This window comes from Haemaphysalis longicornis, unplaced genomic scaffold (genome assembly GCF_048455015.1).
Source record: "Haemaphysalis longicornis isolate Haplotype H1 unplaced genomic scaffold, Haemaphysalis longicornis Haplotype H1 scaffold_4, whole genome shotgun sequence".
NCBI classification, from domain to species: Eukaryota; Metazoa; Arthropoda; class Arachnida; order Ixodida; family Ixodidae; genus Haemaphysalis; species Haemaphysalis longicornis.
This window is the reverse complement of record NW_027526361.1, coordinates 130,988,369-131,007,365: the sequence shown is the minus strand read 5'-3', so window position 1 is coordinate 131,007,365 and position 18,997 is coordinate 130,988,369. Positions and strand designations below refer to the sequence as shown.

Below are 18,997 nucleotides of genomic sequence, written 5' to 3'. Positions count from 1 at the left end.
ATTTTTGTTATATAAACAGCATGAACCCTCAATTAGGCCGTGGTTTTGCCTTTCTGCCTGCTACAGAGGGAAATAGCGAGGGTTCGTGGCAGGCCACAAGAAACCCCAAATTCCTCAAGAGGTAAACACGTCTCGTTATTTTTTAAGTATTAAAAACTCGTCTCTGCCGCAAGCAACATGCCGAAAAATGGAGCCCAACTAGGGCCAAAATGTCTAGTACCGACTGACCAACTTGAAAACGAATAGCAACTTCAAACCAAAAGTGGGTTAATCTTGGAGCAGAAATCTCCTCCCTGATCCCTCCAACAGGGAGTGGGGCTTTAGCATTTAACCCCCCAAAATTGGTTCCTTCTAATACACCCACCAGACTTACACTCAAAAGGTCTTACCAACCCCGTGATCGGAGTGTAATCATGGGTGTAATTTCAACAAGTCACCCATCTCTTCCCGGCACAAGCAACAGGACATAGCTGCCAAGATGGCTGCTAGTGAAAGCCAGTGCAAACAAGGTTCTGAGCCTTTTTACAAAGTGGCTACGGTGTGGCGCAATTCTGCCATGCCCGTCACATCAGGAATCTCGTGACGTAGCACACCCAAAGACGACAGGCTCTGGCGGGACAAGCATTCCAGCATCCAAGTTCAGCAGGCTTGCGAGTGTCAACCCACTGAAGCGAAGCTCCACTCCCACTCACGTGTCTTCGAGGGCGGCAAAGGATGCGGCGTCGGACGTGTGGAGGAAGGAGGCCGTGGCATCCGAGCTCAGGACGGCCACCGTCATCTGGGTGACGGAGCGGAGGAACACCTCCTCCGCAAGGTGATCCGACACTGCCACTTGGGCTGCAATGCAAGGCAGAGGACGGCGCGCCCAAATGAGTCTGGCGGAGGGACGGAAACACCACGGGAATGTCGGATCTCTCATAAAAAAAATCCTAAGAGGGCAGGCTGGTCTTTGGGCCAAAAATAAAATAGCATCTTTGAAAATGGACTTCTTTGTATTTGCAGCCATCAATTTCCTAATGTACGAAGTTTCGTGCACCACAAGTGAGTAAATAAACAGTAATTTTAGATTCTATAATAGGAGTACGGTGCTGTGCTGGTTTTTTTTCTCAGTTTTTCAAGACCAAATTTCCGAATGATGGTTATTTGGGGCCTCGATATGATTGCCTCTTTGACAGATGCAAATGCAAATCTTTTGGCAACAAAAACCTGAGAGCTAACAGAGTGCAACCAACAGAATGCAACTTACCATACAGATTTGTTTATTCAGCCTTCAAAAATGAATTATATTGATAAGTTCATTAATGTTTGATGACCATACTTTCAAAGTAAAATTAGACACACAGTGAAATCAGAAATACAGTAAGAGTTAAAAAAATTCCTCTAACAACATTGCATTCATTTGCTGGACTAAATGTTTCTTCATTCAAAATCACTTCATTCAAGTCAACTTTTTTGCATCAAGGCCTTAAACAATGACATACTGCTGCGAGGGGCTATGCACTAATTGACTGAGCAACCAAAAAACTGCACATTTGAAATAAGCACAGCAAACTCAGTAAGACCACTGTTTTCTTAATGGTGTAAAAATGAAACACAGGTCTAAGATCAGTCTGTCGTTAAATGCATTAAAGAAACAGGACCCGAAACGATGAGGTGTACACACACACACACACACATGCACGCACATACACGCATGTGCCCACACGCACACGCACACACAAAAAAAACCTGCAGATTGTTGCAACACGCAACACACGCAACAAAAAGCATAAGATGGAACAAAAAAGCATTAGATGGAACAGCTTAGATCATACACTTGAGGCAAGAAAAGCTTGGCGACAGGTTCTGATGTGACGACTTTTTTTTTGCACTGTATCATTTAAATTGCAATTGTGAGTGGAATGTTCCACAGCCCCCTTCAGTGGGGTAACACTAGAACCAAGCAGCTACAAGATACGTGCCCTTGTGCCTTTTTTTTTTCCGAGCTTCAAAAAGGAACGATGTTCGCATTGCTGAATGTTTGTAAGGGAGTTTCCCCAGGACTGTGTACAGGCAGTGCCAGCTCCATATGTGGTGTTTGCCAAAGCGGCAAAACACAAAGGGTGTTGCCCTCTTTTTCGGCAGTCCACTACAGTCCAGGTCAAAGTCCCCCACAGCTCCACTGAAGCGGCAACACACCCTCTGCAATAATCCGGGAACTCCTCCAATCAAAGAACAGTTTAAAGAGCCTCACCCAACAATCAAATCAATCTATCAGTCAACAGGTATTTCAGAAGCAAAACTCGGTCACTGAAGCCCACAAAACATATTTCATAACACTGATAGCAACCCCCTGTCTTCATCACAGGGCTGCTAACCTTCACAAAGCCGAGCTTGCCATACGCTTGGGCATGCTGTGACCAAATGGCAAGCCAAACTTACGCGAGAGTTTCAGTGGTGACCTACCATCTCCGCTGTTCTCATCTTGGAAAGACGCCAGGAAAGGCAGCATCAGTTCGGAGGGCTGCCGCTTGCAGTCGGGCCTGGCAAAGGCTCTGCAATGGGGGGGGGGAGCGTGGTGAACACAAAGGACACATTAAGGGTTGCTTGGCAAGAGTTGGCAAAGCATAGTTCTCTTTTCTTTTAGATGCGGCCGCCTATAGAAAACTCTGGTGGCCATCTGATATTTGAGTGGCAAATCAAAATGGTATATGGGCAGCCCCCCCCCCTCATTCCTTTCCCTTCACACATCTGGACCAGCAGTAACAAAAGCACTAGCTACCACGCCGGAACGCACGCCGATCAACGAACGCCCGCGCAGCTCCCCTGCCGTGGTTTGAACCGTGGCGACACCGACCGGAGAGGGCGGAAACTATAATGGCAAACTGTTCGCATGGCGACGCAGTGAAACATCCCCCTCGCGAGGGGCACGATCAAATGCAGAGCATTTCCGGGGGCGCACGACGTTAAGTAGTTTGCGTTACGTTAATGCTGTTGCACTTGTGGCAACTGCTGACGAGAGAGCGCTCGTCAGCAGTAATTTGAATGAGTCAAGGATATAAGGCACGTTCGTAGCCTCCCATTCTGTGTCGGGCTTTGTGGCGCAGTGGGTAGAGCACCATGTACATTGCGTTCCGCCCGCAGGGTCGAGGGATCGAAACCAGGCGCCGGACAGTAGTTTTTTTTATATAGTGTAGGGGGAGGGGTGCGGACTACGCCTACGGACGTCAACGCGGGTGACATCGTGAGTTACTGAAATGCTCTGCATTTAAAAGACTATTTATTCATTTCTTGCTGCATGCAAATCATACTTTCAGTGCAATAGGTTCAGGAGGAGGAAAAACTTTTCTTGCAGAGCATGTCAGCGCTAAACGCGCTGGATGAGAGTGGATCCCTCTTTACAGGATTACATTGCTGCCTTCACCACCTGGCTCCTGGTAACCAGCCATAGCTGATCCTCCAAGGCGGGGCCGGACAGCAAGACCTCCCATCGCTCGCTAGTGGTAAGGATTCGGTTCTTAGTGGAGGAAAAGCCAATTGGAGGGGAGTGTTTTGGGCTGAAGTCGCACTCATATCATGTGGCAGAGAGTACCGAGCTGCTTGCATAATGGGCAGATCTTGTCGTAATGACTGAGAAACATGCATTCAGTAGGCAAGGGTGAGGCAACGATCCTGACTGTACCTTTCGATACATTATTTGCTGCTCCCGCGTGAGTTCAGGGTGCAGCGTTGGAAGTTTAGAGTATATAGTCAATGAAACTAGGTTCAGACTGGGGTCTTGCATGGTGATTAAGCCGCACCTTGACATAAGTGTCAAAATTTTATGCACATAGGTGACTTTGCTACTCGCTTTGTATTCAGCCACTGCCACCCACCAGAACTTGATTTGCAATTTCGTTCAGGGGTGAATGTTAACTCCCTCACACACTGCCTTAACCAACATTCCATGGCGGCAAGTAAAAGAGAGGGACTGAGATGTAAAAAAGCAGTTTCACGATGCACATATGGACATTGGTTGGTTCATTCAGTCAGGCATACATCAACAATCTGCGGTACAATAAAGTGTGAAGTCAACTACAGCCCCCACTTTGCTATCTGTGCTAAGGCACCCTTATCATTCATTTGTGAATTTTGAGGCTTCTGGGGTCCTTGCACAAGTTTGATATTTAAAGGGATCAGGAAGGCAAAACACAATTTGTTATATTCGAAAGATTCTTGCGTTTAATAATGCCCCCCGTACTTAATTGGCAGCAAACGCTTTATTCATTGAGAAATTAAACAATTTAAGCTGGAATTTTAATTTTCCCACTGCTTCGCGGGTTTCATGACATATGCGATGACATATCCAGGGCACGTAGCTAAAATGAAAGTTACTGTATTTTCTCGAATCTAGGCCGACCCCCGAAATTCAGAAGGTCAGAAAATAAAAAAAAAACTTACCTCGAATGTAAGCCGAATTAAAAAAAAAAAGACTAGAACAAGCACTTTATTACGCTTGCGGTGTTTGTCGTAGAATGTTCAATGCTCACTCGTCATCGTCGTCGACATCAATGCTCTCATTGCGGCTGTCCACTTTGTCACTGTCCTCTTCCCACAGCGCACTGTCCTCACTTATGTCCAGCGTGTTTGAAATGCTGCACTTATGGAAGGCCCGCACAATTATTGATTTGATTGATTGATTGTAGGGTTTAACGCGCCGAAGCAACGCAGGCGATGAGGCGCGCCGTTGTGGAGGGCTTTGGATTAATTTTGACCACCTGGGGATCTTTAATGTGCGCCGAAATCTCGAACACATAGCCGTTTTTGCTTCTCGCCTCCATCAGAAAAGCGGCCGCTGCAGCTGGGTGTCAAACCCGCATCCTCGTGCTCAGCAGCACAACACCTTAGCCACTGAGCCACCACGGCAGGTACCCACACAATTACCTCGACCGGAATTTCGGCCCATGCCACGGCGACCCAGTTCGCCAGTTGGCTGAGTGAAGCGCGCTTGATGCGCCTGGTCGGTGCCAGTTGGTGATCCTGCAGCGTCAGCCAGTTATTGTAATGCTTCCGCAGCCTGTCCTTGAATGGCTTGTTGATGGCCACACGAAGCGGTTGTAGCCGGGTATTACCGCAATGTCCGTATCGCCCTCCAAAAGCACGGACGTAATGGCATCTGTCATGTGGCCGCAGTAGGAGTACAGAACCAGGAGTGACTCCTTAAACAGCAGAGAACCAGCACGTTGCTGCCAAACAGTCTTGACCCAATCTTCGACGAGGGCACCACTCACCCACCCATTCTCGTGGGCTCGCACAACAACTTTCTTAGGGAAAACTTCCCCGGCTGGAAGAGTCTTTTTGTTTAAAAATAATGCATGGCGGCAGCTTTTGCCCATCGGCCGTGCAACACAACATCACAATGGCGCGCTGATTCTACGATCATGGCCTGCAGTTTTGACCTTGACTTCTTGCACGCCCTTGCCATTCATGGTGTAGGCCACAGGCATGTCGAAATACACCGGGGTCTGGTCGGCGTTACTGATCTGGCCCAGTCGGTACTCCTTTTCCACCTGTTTTTTGATGACAAGGCGCTGGAATGCGACCAGCTTCTCCACGAAGTCAGGGGGCACATTTGGCACATAGACGTCCACCATCGCAGGCTGAACCCGAACCGATTCATAAAGCGGGTGACCCAGCCCCTGCTGGCCTTGAACTGAGTCCGTGCGACGCCTCGTACGTTTGCGATCTCCCTCGCCTTCGCCTGCATCATCTCCATCATCACAGGCATTCCACCCTCTCTTTTCGGCCGGATAAAGTCAGCGACTTCCTTCTCCACCTCGTAGTGTCGACCTTTCTTGGGTCCTGTGAAGGCCATTTGCTTGGCAGCACAGCTGAAAAGTTCGTTCCGCTGCTTCCGCCATCAGCGCACGTTCTTCTCATCGACGCCGAATTCGCGCTGTGCTTGGAGTTTTGAAGTTCTCTCGGCCTCCAAGACTACGTCCCGATTAAAAGCCGCGGTGTAGTGGCACCGCTTGGTGGGCGCCATTGTGCCACGAACACGGGAGCTTCTCGAGGTCACGCAGCGACGAACGTAAGCAAGCACGGAACGCTCAGAGCAGAGTTTCACAACGTTCAAACAAGCAAAATGGCGCCTGCAAACCTGCAAGCTGCAAGCTTATGGCTGTGAGATGGCGTTGAGTGGCTAGCAATGACAGGAAAGCCGCATCCTCAAATCTGAACCGATCCCCGACTTTTGTAAATGACTTTATAAAAAAAAAGTATCAGCCTAGATTCGAGTAAATACGGTAATATGTTTCAACTTTTTTATTTCTTTGTGGATTTTGATGAAAATTGGCACAGCAACTGGAAATGCTTCCGTGATAACACCATAAAAATTTCAAACTAATATTTTGAAAACTTTTTTATATATTAAATTTTCTTTCTGTTCCGCTTGTACCGAGCTTGAGCGGCTTATAAAACACAATAGAAAACTTGTTCGAAGTGCTTTGCATTCCCAAATGAATGGACGAGGTCGTGACAGTTTTAGAATTTTTTTTTACAACACAATGTTTTTTAGTTTTCATTTTTTTAAAGGTTAATGTGCAACAGGCATGTTGACTGTGAACGATTATTTGAATAAAAAAATCACAAAAAAACAAATCTGGAAAACCAAGAGTGTCACGACCTGAACTGTTCATCAAGGAATGTAATGCAAGAAACGAAATCAAAATAGACCCAGCGGTCACAAAAAAATCCCTGGTACAAGCGACGGAGGTGGCAAAAAAAACGGTTTTGAGAAAACGGCTTCCGAAGTTGCAACATAGGTTTCACTTATCAAAAGTCGTCATGGTTGAAGCCTTTCATGTCCTTTTGAACATGGGGCTTCTGGAATGCCTTGCCTTGAAATTGGAGTGCCTTTTACAGCCTTTTTCTTTCCAGAAAACATCATTTTCAGCTCCTCCGTGAAGAGTACATACCCCACTTTGCAGACCAAACGAAGGGGGAGATGTGTTTCAATGGGCTTTCAATGCAAAGTAGGTTAGCTGGTTGGCTGTATCGCACTGAACAGCCTCCTTTTGCAGTGTTGTCACCATGGCAACAAGTTGAGCATTTTTTTTTACTTAAATTTGAACATTTTTGGCTTTTTTTGTTTTATCATCTTGCCTGGCACAGCAACTTAGTACTCATACGTGCAGGTGTTCATTGCCAAAAGTTTGCATACCACAAGGATTAAAATGAGCTACTTTGAAGCTTGGTAGAGTATTCTGCATAACTCCGAACTTCAACGCAAGAGCATATTTTTTTACTACTTTTGACATTCAAGGCATCCAATATTTCTAGCAGCAAAGCCAGTATGCCCTAAGTAATGGTATCAATAATTTCCCTAAAAAATCACTGTTAAATGCTGCGACAGTAACGTACATTTTTAATGCAGAGAACATATTTTTATTCCTATATTACTAACTCAAACCTGTTTGCATGAAAATTACAAGTGCACGGGAAACGTTGTGCAAGAAAGGCGATATGGCTCGCGCGCATCGCAGCGCACGCTTACCGGGACATATCGAACTTTGATTATACCTGATATGGCTGGTCAGGTCGCTTTTAAGATTAAATTTAACGTCGCAGGCATTAATTACAATTACTGGCGTTCAATCGTAACCGGTTGCCCAGTCATGTGATGCTCCAATGCGCGTCGGCTATGCCGTGCGCGCCGCAGCGTTTGACGCGTCGACCGTTTCTTTCTCAAGGCTAGCGAGCCCACAGTCAAAACACAGCAATAACTAAGCGTGTAAACATCGCAAATCCGACTAAAAGTTCACTTCACGAACCACTATCGCAAGCGCGCACACCGCGTCACCCTCCAAGGTCTGGCGACGGTAGAATCACGCGCACCACGAAGTGTTCGATGACCTCCGCCTTTCGAGCCACACAACTTCCCGTAATCTGGCTCATTATCATTATCTCTGGCATTCCCATCGCGATAACGTGCGTGTTGAATACCACAGATTGAACAGAAACTCGGCCGAGCGAAGCGGCGAAAATGAACTCAATCCGCTCGCTACGCAGCTCAGGCGGCCGCCATCTTGCGTTGCGCCCGCGACATCCAATCAGGAGGGTCGTTGTTCTGCGCCCCGACCGGAGGACCAATATCGCTTCAGCATCTATTTCTAGCTTCGTTTGTGCGTCGTTTCTTTTCTGCCGTTTGTGCGTTTGTGAATGAACGAAGATACAAGAGACGAGCGGAACCGGAAAAACGATCGCTCGGCCGATCTAACCATATCAAAATGGCCGCGCCCGGTGGCACCGTTGCGGAGATAGAGCGCTCCGAAAATTGCAGTTTTTTCGCCCTTTTGCGCTGATAGTTTGTCACCGCGCCTGACAAAAGTATTTTTTTATGCCACTTTGCGACGCTTTTCAGCGTAAAAACTTTGCAGACGCATAGAATAGGAAACATAGAAGACGAATATGCGGGTTTCAAAAAAACGATGTTTTGGTCATTTTTCTGAAGTTGAAAGCCGCGTCCCCCCTTAAGCTGCTACAAACGGCGAAACGCCCTTTGTTGCCTTGTTCACCGTTGCACCTCTAGATGGTGCAAGGATACAGCTTAACTCTTTCACGACGGTGCCATAGGCAATCGGAAGCCGGCGTCCGATGATTTTAAATCTCCCGCAAAATCTGAAACCCGCGCTCTACAGACAACTATCGCCATCTGGTGTGTTCACTGGCAACTTCTCTTTCAATTTCGGTTTCGTTTGTTTATGTGTCTCGTGTGGTGGCGGCGTAGCAAGAGAAATTTGAACCGAAGGGGGAGTGGAGGAGGAGGAAAAATGGCGTCGGGTTCGCACCGCGCTCCGCACAGTTGGACTGCTGTAGCAAGCCCTTCGGCAGCTCCTGCTGTCGATTTTTCTGATTCCAGCAGCAGTGAGGGGTCAAGCAATGATGTGGGATCTTCAGATTTCAGTTAGGACGACGAAGCTCCGGTTCAGGTGCCTCACACTTCAACAAGCGCTGGCAGGTAATTTCGTTGTGACCCCGCGCTGTATTTATAAACAAAACGTGCTTCTTATCTGACGACTGCGGTTTTGATTTTGTGTTTAGGGTCTCGAGAACGTACGGCCGGGATATTTTGCCAAATGCACCGCGCCGTATCACGCTATCACCTTCAAGATAACCTTGCGCTCATGTCAGATTAGCGCTGCAGGGTTCAGGTGCGACGCTTGTAGAGAGCGCTCGATTTTTTTTTCTTGTTTTTTACCACCGAACTGATCAAGATTTTGTGCGAGGACACAAAAGAGTATATTGTAATAACCCGATTCTAACACGCACCCGATTTTCCTGACAAAAAACCGAAAAAACTTGCACCTCCGATTGTAACGTGCACGGAACTGTGTGAGCAAGAAAAACGAATGCGAGAGAAACGGGTGATTTATTTCCCGAAGTAATCTCACTCATCTCACTCCTCATCGCTCTCCGCTGACCACAACATCTCGTCCTCGGTGCCGTCAAGCATGTTCGCGATGCCACAGTTCTGAACCAACGTTCAACCATGGTCGATGGGATCGTGGCCCACGCCTCACACGCCCATCCCGCGAGCTTCTCCATAGGCGAACGCTTCAGCAGACCGCTCGTTTTGAACGCGCGAGAGCCACTGCTGCCATTGCTGTTATCAAGCGCGCAAGTGGAACGATTTGACAATTTGTGAAAACGCCGATAGAAAAGCCTAGGCGCCTATGCTTTCTGCGTGCGAAAAATCGTTGCTAAAAGCTTTAGCGCCGTCTTGACTTGGCGATGGCGTTGGGTGAGACGAAATTTTTGCTGTTTCGGTTTCGTATCCGCATCTAACGCGCATGGAATTTTTCGACCTATTTTTCCGGAAAAAAAGTGCACGTTAGAATCGGGTAAGTATGGTACTTGGATGCACATTTTACAGAGACTCACTCACCCTTGAGTGCCCTCGCGGCGTGGCACAGCCGTCAGTTGCGCTAGGGTGACGGGCCCTCAAAAATCCAAAACTTGGTGTACACTGTTGATTTATAAATTTAATCATAGCCAAGGAACGTAGGAACAATTTGTATATTTTAAAATACCTGAAATAATTTTTTGTCTCGGTAAAAGTGCTGATTTGTGTTTTTCGTATACTTTTCTGGGGGCTTTTTTCTGATTACTTAACGAATAAACTGTAAGTAATTGTACCTTTATCAAAACTGCTGCTTTGTGTTTGGAATAGCAATCTATAAGCTACAATTTCATGCATAGCAAGGCTACGTGTGTCCAGCAGTGTTGCGGAATGGGCATCCCAATTCCATTCCAATTCCATTCCGAGGAATTAGAACTTGTCGTGATTCCATTCATTTCAATTCCTCGGAATTACAGAATTTAGCCGATTCCCATTCCTGGAATGGGCGGTCAGGTCAATTCCATTCCTTTAATTCCTCAATGTAAAAACTGCCTTAGGCGCTCTATCGAGCTATCGAGGAATGCAACATGAATCTGACGTTATCCTATGCGTTGAAAACTGCAAAAGTATGCAAAATGTGCCACTTGTCACCGATTTGGGAGATGGTAGCAGCTTGCTTGCATATCTCGTGCAGAACAACTACAATTCTAATGCGAACATTTACCATCCCTTCCTAACGAAAGTAGAGAAAAGTGCGAAAGCTACAAGTTTGTTCAAATTTCGCTGAAAGTGTATCCAACCAATCGCCAAACATTCAAACTCCCAAATCGCAAGCCAACAACGAACCCATGCGACGATTTCTCATGCACAAGTAACGCATCTACGAACGATCGAAATGTACACGGTTACGTGTTTTATGAGATAACGATATACTACGTATTGCACTTTGTCTTCACGGTCGACGCGTGTGAAGTCTTATTTAGAACTGTTCTTTTTATGTAACCTTTCTGACACAATGAAAGCCCGGTTTTAGAGAGAGAGATGGGGAGACTTTTTTTTTGCGGTCCCCGGTTTCACGCACGCACCGTGCGTCCAGAGATGTCAGCAGAGCTTTTCGGTACAGCAACCAGTATATGTGGAAATGTAAATTTTTTTTGACAGAATGCCATTGGTCTCACTAAGAAAGCTTCCGCTCTAAAAGGGGGCAGTGTCACACTGCCAGTTTTTACATAATAAGTAGGTGGATCCCGCTACTCATTTTGGTGTTTGCATGTTAGCTTGTTTTAACGGTTTGTTTCTGCGCGACGCGAGGTGAAGCAGCTATTACGTTGATGACAGTTTCGTTGCACAGTCTGTCGCGTTCTGTCGTGCTATATCTGCTTTGCGTACCATCATACCAGCGTAATTAGTATACTGTGGATAACTCACAGGAATGTCGCGCGGAGCTTTCTCACATGTACACGCATTCTAAATGCTTACTTGAATGATTTCAGGTGAATTTAGAGCATGGAGCAATAATGCTACTGTGCCAACGCGAGAGACTGGAAGGCAGCGTCAAAGAACACCGTTAACAGTTTTGCATTCACAGTAGGAAAGTCACCACCGCTTCCACGTTGACCTCCATTTCGCTTGGTTATTGCCCTGGCACTACCTCAGCCCATTCCCTTCAATACAGGGCATTATTTATGAGCCCTTAATTTAAAGTGACAGAACCATATTGTGACGAGAGCCCTGGCAAAATAAAGGAGTATGATCAGGCAGTTTGTTTCCGTGAACGCGCCACCACTAGGCACGAGGACCTGATCAAAATTTTGAAATGAGGCCTCCGTATACCTGAATAGTGGCGGTGCTCCAACTTTCACGCCGACGACTAAGGCTTCAGTAATCAGGTACGTTTGTACTCCGGGCGCAAAGGCCCCATGCACAGAAACACAGCAATCAAACCACGAACCAGTTTGGAACCACTGGAGGAGAAGGCCGTACTTTCGGATCGAAGCAAAGCACGGTGTCTCACTGCAGAGAGCTGTCAAAGCACTCGCAAACAAGGGCGCTGCTGGAGCCGGAACTGTTAGAAACAAACGTCCTTTGGCAGCTGTGTCTTCCGCATTGTCGTATTTAATATCTTATGCAAGCATATATCACAGCTTCCCACTACCGTACCACAGTGTGGAGGTAGAAATCTCAGTAACACATCCGAAGCTCGCTTCTTATGCCTATGGCGGGTGCCGGGCACACAGGGCCCACACCCACAATATAATTTTTACTGCCTTGGTTTTGATTTGCTGGAGCCCCGGGGCCCCGCTGCAACAGACGGACAAAAGGTCCACAGGTTGGCGCCGCATTCCCGAGAGATGCCTACCAGGTGGGCTTACAAGCTACAACGCTATTCATTGCGCGCCGGGCACGGAGGGTGGGAGGAGAATGCCAAGCAGACTCCTTGTTTCATGTTTCATGCATGAATGCTTTATATTGGTAGTTCCAACGTTTCGCAGCATCTCCTTGCTGTGAGAAACACCGCGGCTTTGAATGCGCGCCGTTCGTATTTCTTCCCTCCTGCTTCTCGATGGTATTCCCCGCTGGCTGGCCTGGGCACAAGGCGCCTGCAACTGACACACCGGTCTGCCATCGGCGCCACAGACAGTTAGTTGTACAGAGAAAGCTCTGCCTCAAAAAGCTTGCCACAGCACTAAGAGCGGACCTAACATCGCCACCGGCCTGGCGGCCAAACGCGCTTGCGCTGCTCGAAGTTCAGTTGCACCAGCGCTGCCACAGGCTGCGGGGATTAGGTTACTCGAGATGCCGGGTCTTCGTTCTCGTTTTCATATACCGGCGCTGTCGTCGCCACTGATTAATTAGTATCAGGACAGCGCCAGGGATGTTGACGTCGTCGTCTAAAAATCACTATTCCATTCCCATTCCATTCCGGGAAAAATGCGCTTAATTCCATTCCCATTCCATTCCTCCAGCCATTGTCCTCATTCCATTCCCATTCCATTCCGGCACCTAAAAAAGGTGGAATGAATCCGGAATGATTCCAATTCCGGATTGGTAACTCCGCAACACTGGTGTCCAGTAGCTCAAGAGAAAAAAAACGTTTTGTGGAAGCCCTTAAAATCGGCCATTTTTCCGCCGTAAAGAAAGAGTTAAAGACTACTACTGTACACACTCGCTTTGTTTTTAACCAAGGTTGCAACTGGCCTATTTTTGCCACAGCTGACAGTGATCATTTCTTGAAACAAAGGTCCCGTAAGGCAATGTTGCCCATGCCAGCTGGCCGGTGTCATGCGAGACAACCCCAAAGTGCCCAACTGCTGTCCAGCCATAACAAGCATACTGCATGTTTACGTGTGCGTTCGTAACTCATTGTTTACCCTACCATTCTACACTATAAAAAGAATGTGCCCTAAATTTGATCACAAACAGCTCATTCAGCAAGCTTATAAGCCCTGACTAACTTCCCTTTGCTTTTGCCAGCCTCAGCCAATCACACAGCTGCCCATAAATCGTCATATGTTCTAGTGTGGGAAATGAGCTAGTGGTTCGCATGGCCATTCCCTTTTCTCCTGATTATATAGTAGCTTATTTGAGCGAAGTGTCTGCATGGCCCCTCTAACACAAGTGTCTTATAAGTACATAAGTGCACAAAATAAAAAATTAAAGCCGTTCCACTAAACATGAAAAGCGGTCAGAAGTGCAGAGCAGTGATCCACCATAATGGGCTGTGGCGCCGTTATCCGCTCACTCTTACCACCCACCACATTCTTCGCCGCCCTGTCTCACTCCTCCGCTCCTGATGAATTCAACGGAGGTTTGTTTAACGCATTTCAAATTTTCCGCCTTCGTAGTGCACCAGCGGGAGTTCTGTTCTTTTTGTGCTTTCTTTTTCACCCGCACGTGCCGCCGTTGCACCGCCACTTTTTTTTCACTTACTATCGCAAAAACCAACCCAACGAGCGTTCCTAACTAAATGAACGCGGGTGCTGCCGGTTAATTACGTACATTTTGCCTCAAATGTACCTGCAGTTTTCTTTGCGCTAAACAAAAGGGAGATGTATGACAGGCTCCAGCAGTTCACGAGTTTCGAACGCTTATGATTATATAAACCGCTTGGCTTTCGAAGCCTCTGTGGGACACCGCAATGACAGAACGGCGTGTGGCTCTACTTGGGTCCAGTGAGCAAGCTATGACGAGAAGGAAAGCCTCCAAAATAACCTCTAAACGTTCATTACACGCCGAAGGACAACGTTTGAACACAGAGGGACAGGGACTTGCCTCTTGGCCCGATGGCGGAGCACCTCGTATCCGTAGAGGACCCGAATGGAATGCAGCGGGAGAATGGGCTCTTTCCCCTTGCCCTGGGAGCCCGTGTCCTCAAACATGTACGTCAGCGACACCAGCTGTGGACAAGAGAGAGCACCAAGTTGAAAACCAGTTCTGACACTGCCAGATTACCTTGCTTTAGAAGGGGCTCACCCGATCACACATCCTTATAGGACTTGCTACGATCGTGCACCAATTCAAAAAGTTCACAGATCCGTGAAAACATCCCTAGCAACATAGTTTGCTTATTTTAGAGGTATATCACTTCTATAATGAAATAAAAATAAATAAAACACATTTTAGTTCAGCTAGTTTGCACTAGGTGGCACTTGTTGTCTGGCAAGTGAGTGTTACTTTTTATTTGAGTACAGAAACAATACGTTTTTAAAATAAACGAAGTAGTGCATTAGGAATGTTTTCACGAAACAAACTTTTCGTATTGGAGCAAAATGGTTTTTAACTCTTTCCTTACCGGGCCATAGGCCATCGGACATTGAGTTCCAATGATTAAAAAAAAAAAAAAAAAAAAAAACGGCACCTTGTGGATAACTAACGCCATCTGGCGTATTTATTAACAACTCCTTCTTCGATTTCATTATCGTTTGTTTACATTTCGCGTGCCGAGATAGTGTTGAAAGTGAAATGTTAACCCGCGATAGCGGCGAGTTGCGCGAAAATGGCACCCAATTCACAGCGTGCTCCAAAAAAGCAGACAGCTGTGGCAGGGCCTTCAGCAGCTGCAGGTGCTGGTTCTTCTTACCCCAGCAGTAGTGATGACTCCAGCAACGACGTGGGTTCGTCAGATTTTAGTTCTGATGCAGACACTCCCATTCAACGGCCTAAAACTTCTACAAGCGCTGGGGGTAAGGTGCGCTGGGGGTAAGGTGCGTGCACTCTATTTATAAACAAAACGTGCTTCCTATTTGATGACTGCGGTTTTACGTTCATGTGTAAGGTCTGGACTTTGTGCAGTGGGGATACTTTGCCAAACGCACCACGCCGTATCGCGTTATCACCTTCAAGATAGCCTGGCGCTCATCTCGGATTAACACTGCAGAGCAATGAGCGCCGCTCCTCAAGAGCGCTGGATTTTTTTTCTCTTGTCTTTTATCACTGAAGTGATAAGGATTTTGTGTGAGAACACAAACAAGTATGTAATGGATGCATATTTCAGAGAGGCTAACTTACTCTCGAGTGGCTTCGTGGAGTGGCACAGCCATCAGGGCCGCTAGGTTGGTGGGCCCGCAAAAATGCAAAACTTGCTGTACAGCTTTGATGTATATATTGAATCATAGCTTAGGAATGTAGAAGCAACCTGTATGTCTTAAAATTCCTAAAATAATTTTTAGGCTCAGCACAATGCCTGTATGTATTGTAACTTCTTTTGTGCATTTCTTTGTTTATTTGACCAAGAAACTGTAAATATTTGCACCTTTCACAAAACTGCTGTTATGCGTTTGAAAGGGCAACCTATACGCTACAATTTCGTACATAGCAATGCTAAATGAGTACAGTAGCTTAAGCGGAAAAAAAAATGTTTTGTGGAAGCACTCAGCATCGGCCATTTTTCGCGGTAACAAGAGTTAAGCTGGTGGGTCATGAATTAGTAAGTCCCCTTGTAGCATGATGAAGGATAAGAGCAGGGCAATAGAATCTGTTAATAAAGTACCATTACAACTTGGCTGCAAAACAAGTGTCTTCCCCTTATATTCATTGTATTGGCCGTAATGGCCTTAGTTGTGGTATTTTTTTGGCAGGGCTGTTTGCGAAGTCGATTCATCTTTAGTGGAGAGAAGAACTCATTTCAGTGTACTGGCACAAGGAGTATGAGACCATGCAACACGAATACTGACCGGGTTTAACGTGGAGAACATGTGTTTTGTGCATATTACTGCTCAGGTGTATGAATTTCAGCTCTAATCACAGTTTCGGATAGGAGAAAAGAAACATCAAACTGAGTACGAGACGGTACAATTTTCAGAACCTTCACCGGAAAAAAAAAAAAGAAAAAGTTCCTTCCCAATGAAATTCTACTGTCACAGCATGTACACATGGACATACCGTATGTGTTTGGAAAGTTATATAAATGACAATACTGTACTAAACGATTTTAGTGCGCAAGCACTTTGGCAGCCACTACTGGGGCTTCCCTGTACATAAGCATGCCCAAAACTTTTTGGAAAGCCATCTGAAACCAAACCTTCTATAGACAGTCAACTGCAAGGACTGGGCAGCAATGGTGCTCTGCTTACTTGCTTCAACCTTACTGATCCCTTATCCATTGCTGCTGATTTTTTAAAAGCCGCGAAATATAGTACTATTTGATGTAATATACAAAATGAGTCTTCACAAAATGCTCAGGCTCGATCCAAAGATTTCAGTACTTGTAGATGGCTAGTAACCAACATCTCAGACTGACACACACAAATCCGCAGAAAAGGAGCTCATCACACAAAATGCATGCCAAAGAGGCACAGACAGTCATGGAGACAGTAACGGACACGAAATGGCTTTGGATAAAACACAGTTGCACAGTAAGCAGAGCATGGTGGCGAGTGGCTGAAAAGGTGCTGCAGTCAAATCCCCCTACGACACAACTGACAGGACGTGCCAAAAATTTCATTGAAGCTGACAGTTGTTGCGACGAGATCTGCTCCAACACACTATACCCCTGTATATTATTCGAATTATTGACTGCATAATGCAGACATTGGTAAAAGGAGTGACGTGCAATTATGTCACGTTTATTTGGATGAAAGACGTACAAGTAGTTACCAAACTGTTTTCCACCCGCGTGTGAACAGAGCGTTACCAGGGGAAGAAATGCAGTTGAAAAAATTCACAGCATATCCACGGGGTGAATGATGATGAGTGGGCGAAGCTCCTGAGGGGAAATCATCGGTAAAACCGTGACTCTTCAGTGAAAGTTCGCCCACTACATCTGTGTCCGAACGTAACGTCTAGAAAGTCTCGCTTAAACCGCGTGTCGGCACCTTGGGGCTGAGCTCGCCTGATGCGTTTTGCAGACTCCTCACGAGCTCTGACTGCATCGGGGTCTGCCTGCCGATACGCGCGCTTTCTCGCCGCTTCCCGTTCTCTGACGTTTTGGAGATCCTCTTCGCGCCGCAGCCGTGCCGCTTCGCGTACGGCAGGGTCCTCGCGCCGTTGCCGTGACGCTTGGGCCTCTCGTTCTCGAACGCTGCGATCTTGGCGGCGTCATCGCGCAGCCAGACGACACGCTTCGGCCTCCCGCTCTCGTACGGCAGGATCTTGGCGGCGGCGTCGCGCAGCTTCACGGAGCGCTTCTGCCTCGCGGGCTCGCACATCTGCAGCCTTATCCATCGGGCGACTCCGAGCGCGCGCCAATAGCGAACGGATTTTATTACAACGCTCCCCGCCATCTAGTAAACAATCCAAGAACTAAACTAGAGGTAGCCACGCCATCTAGTAAACAATCCAAGAACTAAACTAGAGGTAGCCACGCCATCTAGTAAACAATCCAAGAACTAAACTAGAGGTGGCTACATACATACGTCGAGGATGGACAGACCCACGCCCTAAGGAGCTTCGCCCCTAAAAAATCTTGCTGTACAACAAGGCACGTCCACTGAGCCGATTACCATATTTTCGCACGTATAACCCGCACCAAAAATTGGAAAATTTCAGGGGTGAAGTAGAGGTGCGGATTATATGCGAGCTATTTCCTTTGGTGCAGCTTCATCGCAATGCGCATTGGGCCGTGATGCCCCTGCAGCAGTAATAGCGACTAAGCCACTGTTATCCCATTCACAGTGCTTATTTTGCACACACAGCTCAACAACATACAAACCTAAAAAAACGTATAAAATTTCATGAAAAATTGCATAAAATTTCAGATGCAAGAAATCTGTGGCTGAGATCTTGTTCACTTGAACGCGTAGTCCACATGAAAAACACCATTTTAATTATCAGTAAGACTCATAGCGTGGAGAAAAGTCCCAAACCTTGGATTCCTGGCAGCCCAACACAAAGCAGCAAGGGGAGACTGAGAGCACTCCGCGGCCGGTGGCATCTGGTCCAGTTTCTGCACAAAAGAGCAATAACCCCAGCGATCGCCAAACACACCATGCCAGCAACCTGACAACATGCGAACTCCAAGTGGATGCAGTGGTTGTTCAAGGGACACTAAAAACTGAACAACTTTGTTGGTACAGGAAGATCATAATTCTTGTAGCTGTCGTGGCACTTGGCCGACCACAAACTCAAAAGCGCCTTGTTCGTCTAGAAATAGGTGATACACAATCTTTTCTTCATGAAACTTCAAAAACTAAGCTCACTAAGCCAACCAAGATCAAAGGACCCCTAGGAAATATCATTCAGTCAGTCAGCCTACTTGTGAAGTTCATTACAACCTCAATTCAATCCAATTTACCCCTTCAAAAGTTCTCCTTCCTGCTTGCAAACTTATAAAACATGGCCCACCACACATTCTAACAGCTCGCAGCAGTGACGTCAAGCTGGTATCAAGTGTCTTAAAAGGACTCTGTTCAAACACTAGAAGCTTAATTCGGACCTCAAAAGACCAGACAAAATGTCCATGTTAGCTGAGTTCGTAATTACTGAACAGACCCACAAACAGGGTTCGTACAGGCTTCAAAAGCAAAAATTCAAGGGTTTTCAAGGACCAGAAAATACATCTCAAAAGTCCCCATCTAATGTTTTATCTGCGATTATTTATAACTTTTTCAACACAGTGCAAAAGTTTGTTTCTTGCACAATACCTAAGCACATTAGTGCACGTTTAGATAGGTGCTAACGGGTTCATGAATGCTCCCCCAC

At 46.6% G+C, this 18,997-nt stretch overlaps 1 protein-coding gene across 4 annotated transcripts in view; it reads right to left on the bottom strand.

Moving 5' to 3' along the window:
• The window catches only part of LOC144179376 (uncharacterized), a 117,649-nt gene that overhangs the window by 5,879 nt on the left and 92,773 nt on the right, over positions 1-18,997 (bottom strand). For all 4 annotated transcript variants that reach the window (XM_077707711.1, XM_077707709.1, XM_077707710.1 and 1 more), the window contains 4 exons: positions 18,163-18,242; positions 14,132-14,256; positions 2,446-2,534; positions 693-837 (listed from right to left, as the gene is read on the bottom strand). In XM_077707711.1, the coding sequence (XP_077563837.1) occupies positions 693-837; positions 2,446-2,534; positions 14,132-14,256; positions 18,163-18,242 (439 nt within the window). The remainder of the gene's footprint in view (positions 1-692; positions 838-2,445; positions 2,535-14,131; positions 14,257-18,162; positions 18,243-18,997) is intronic.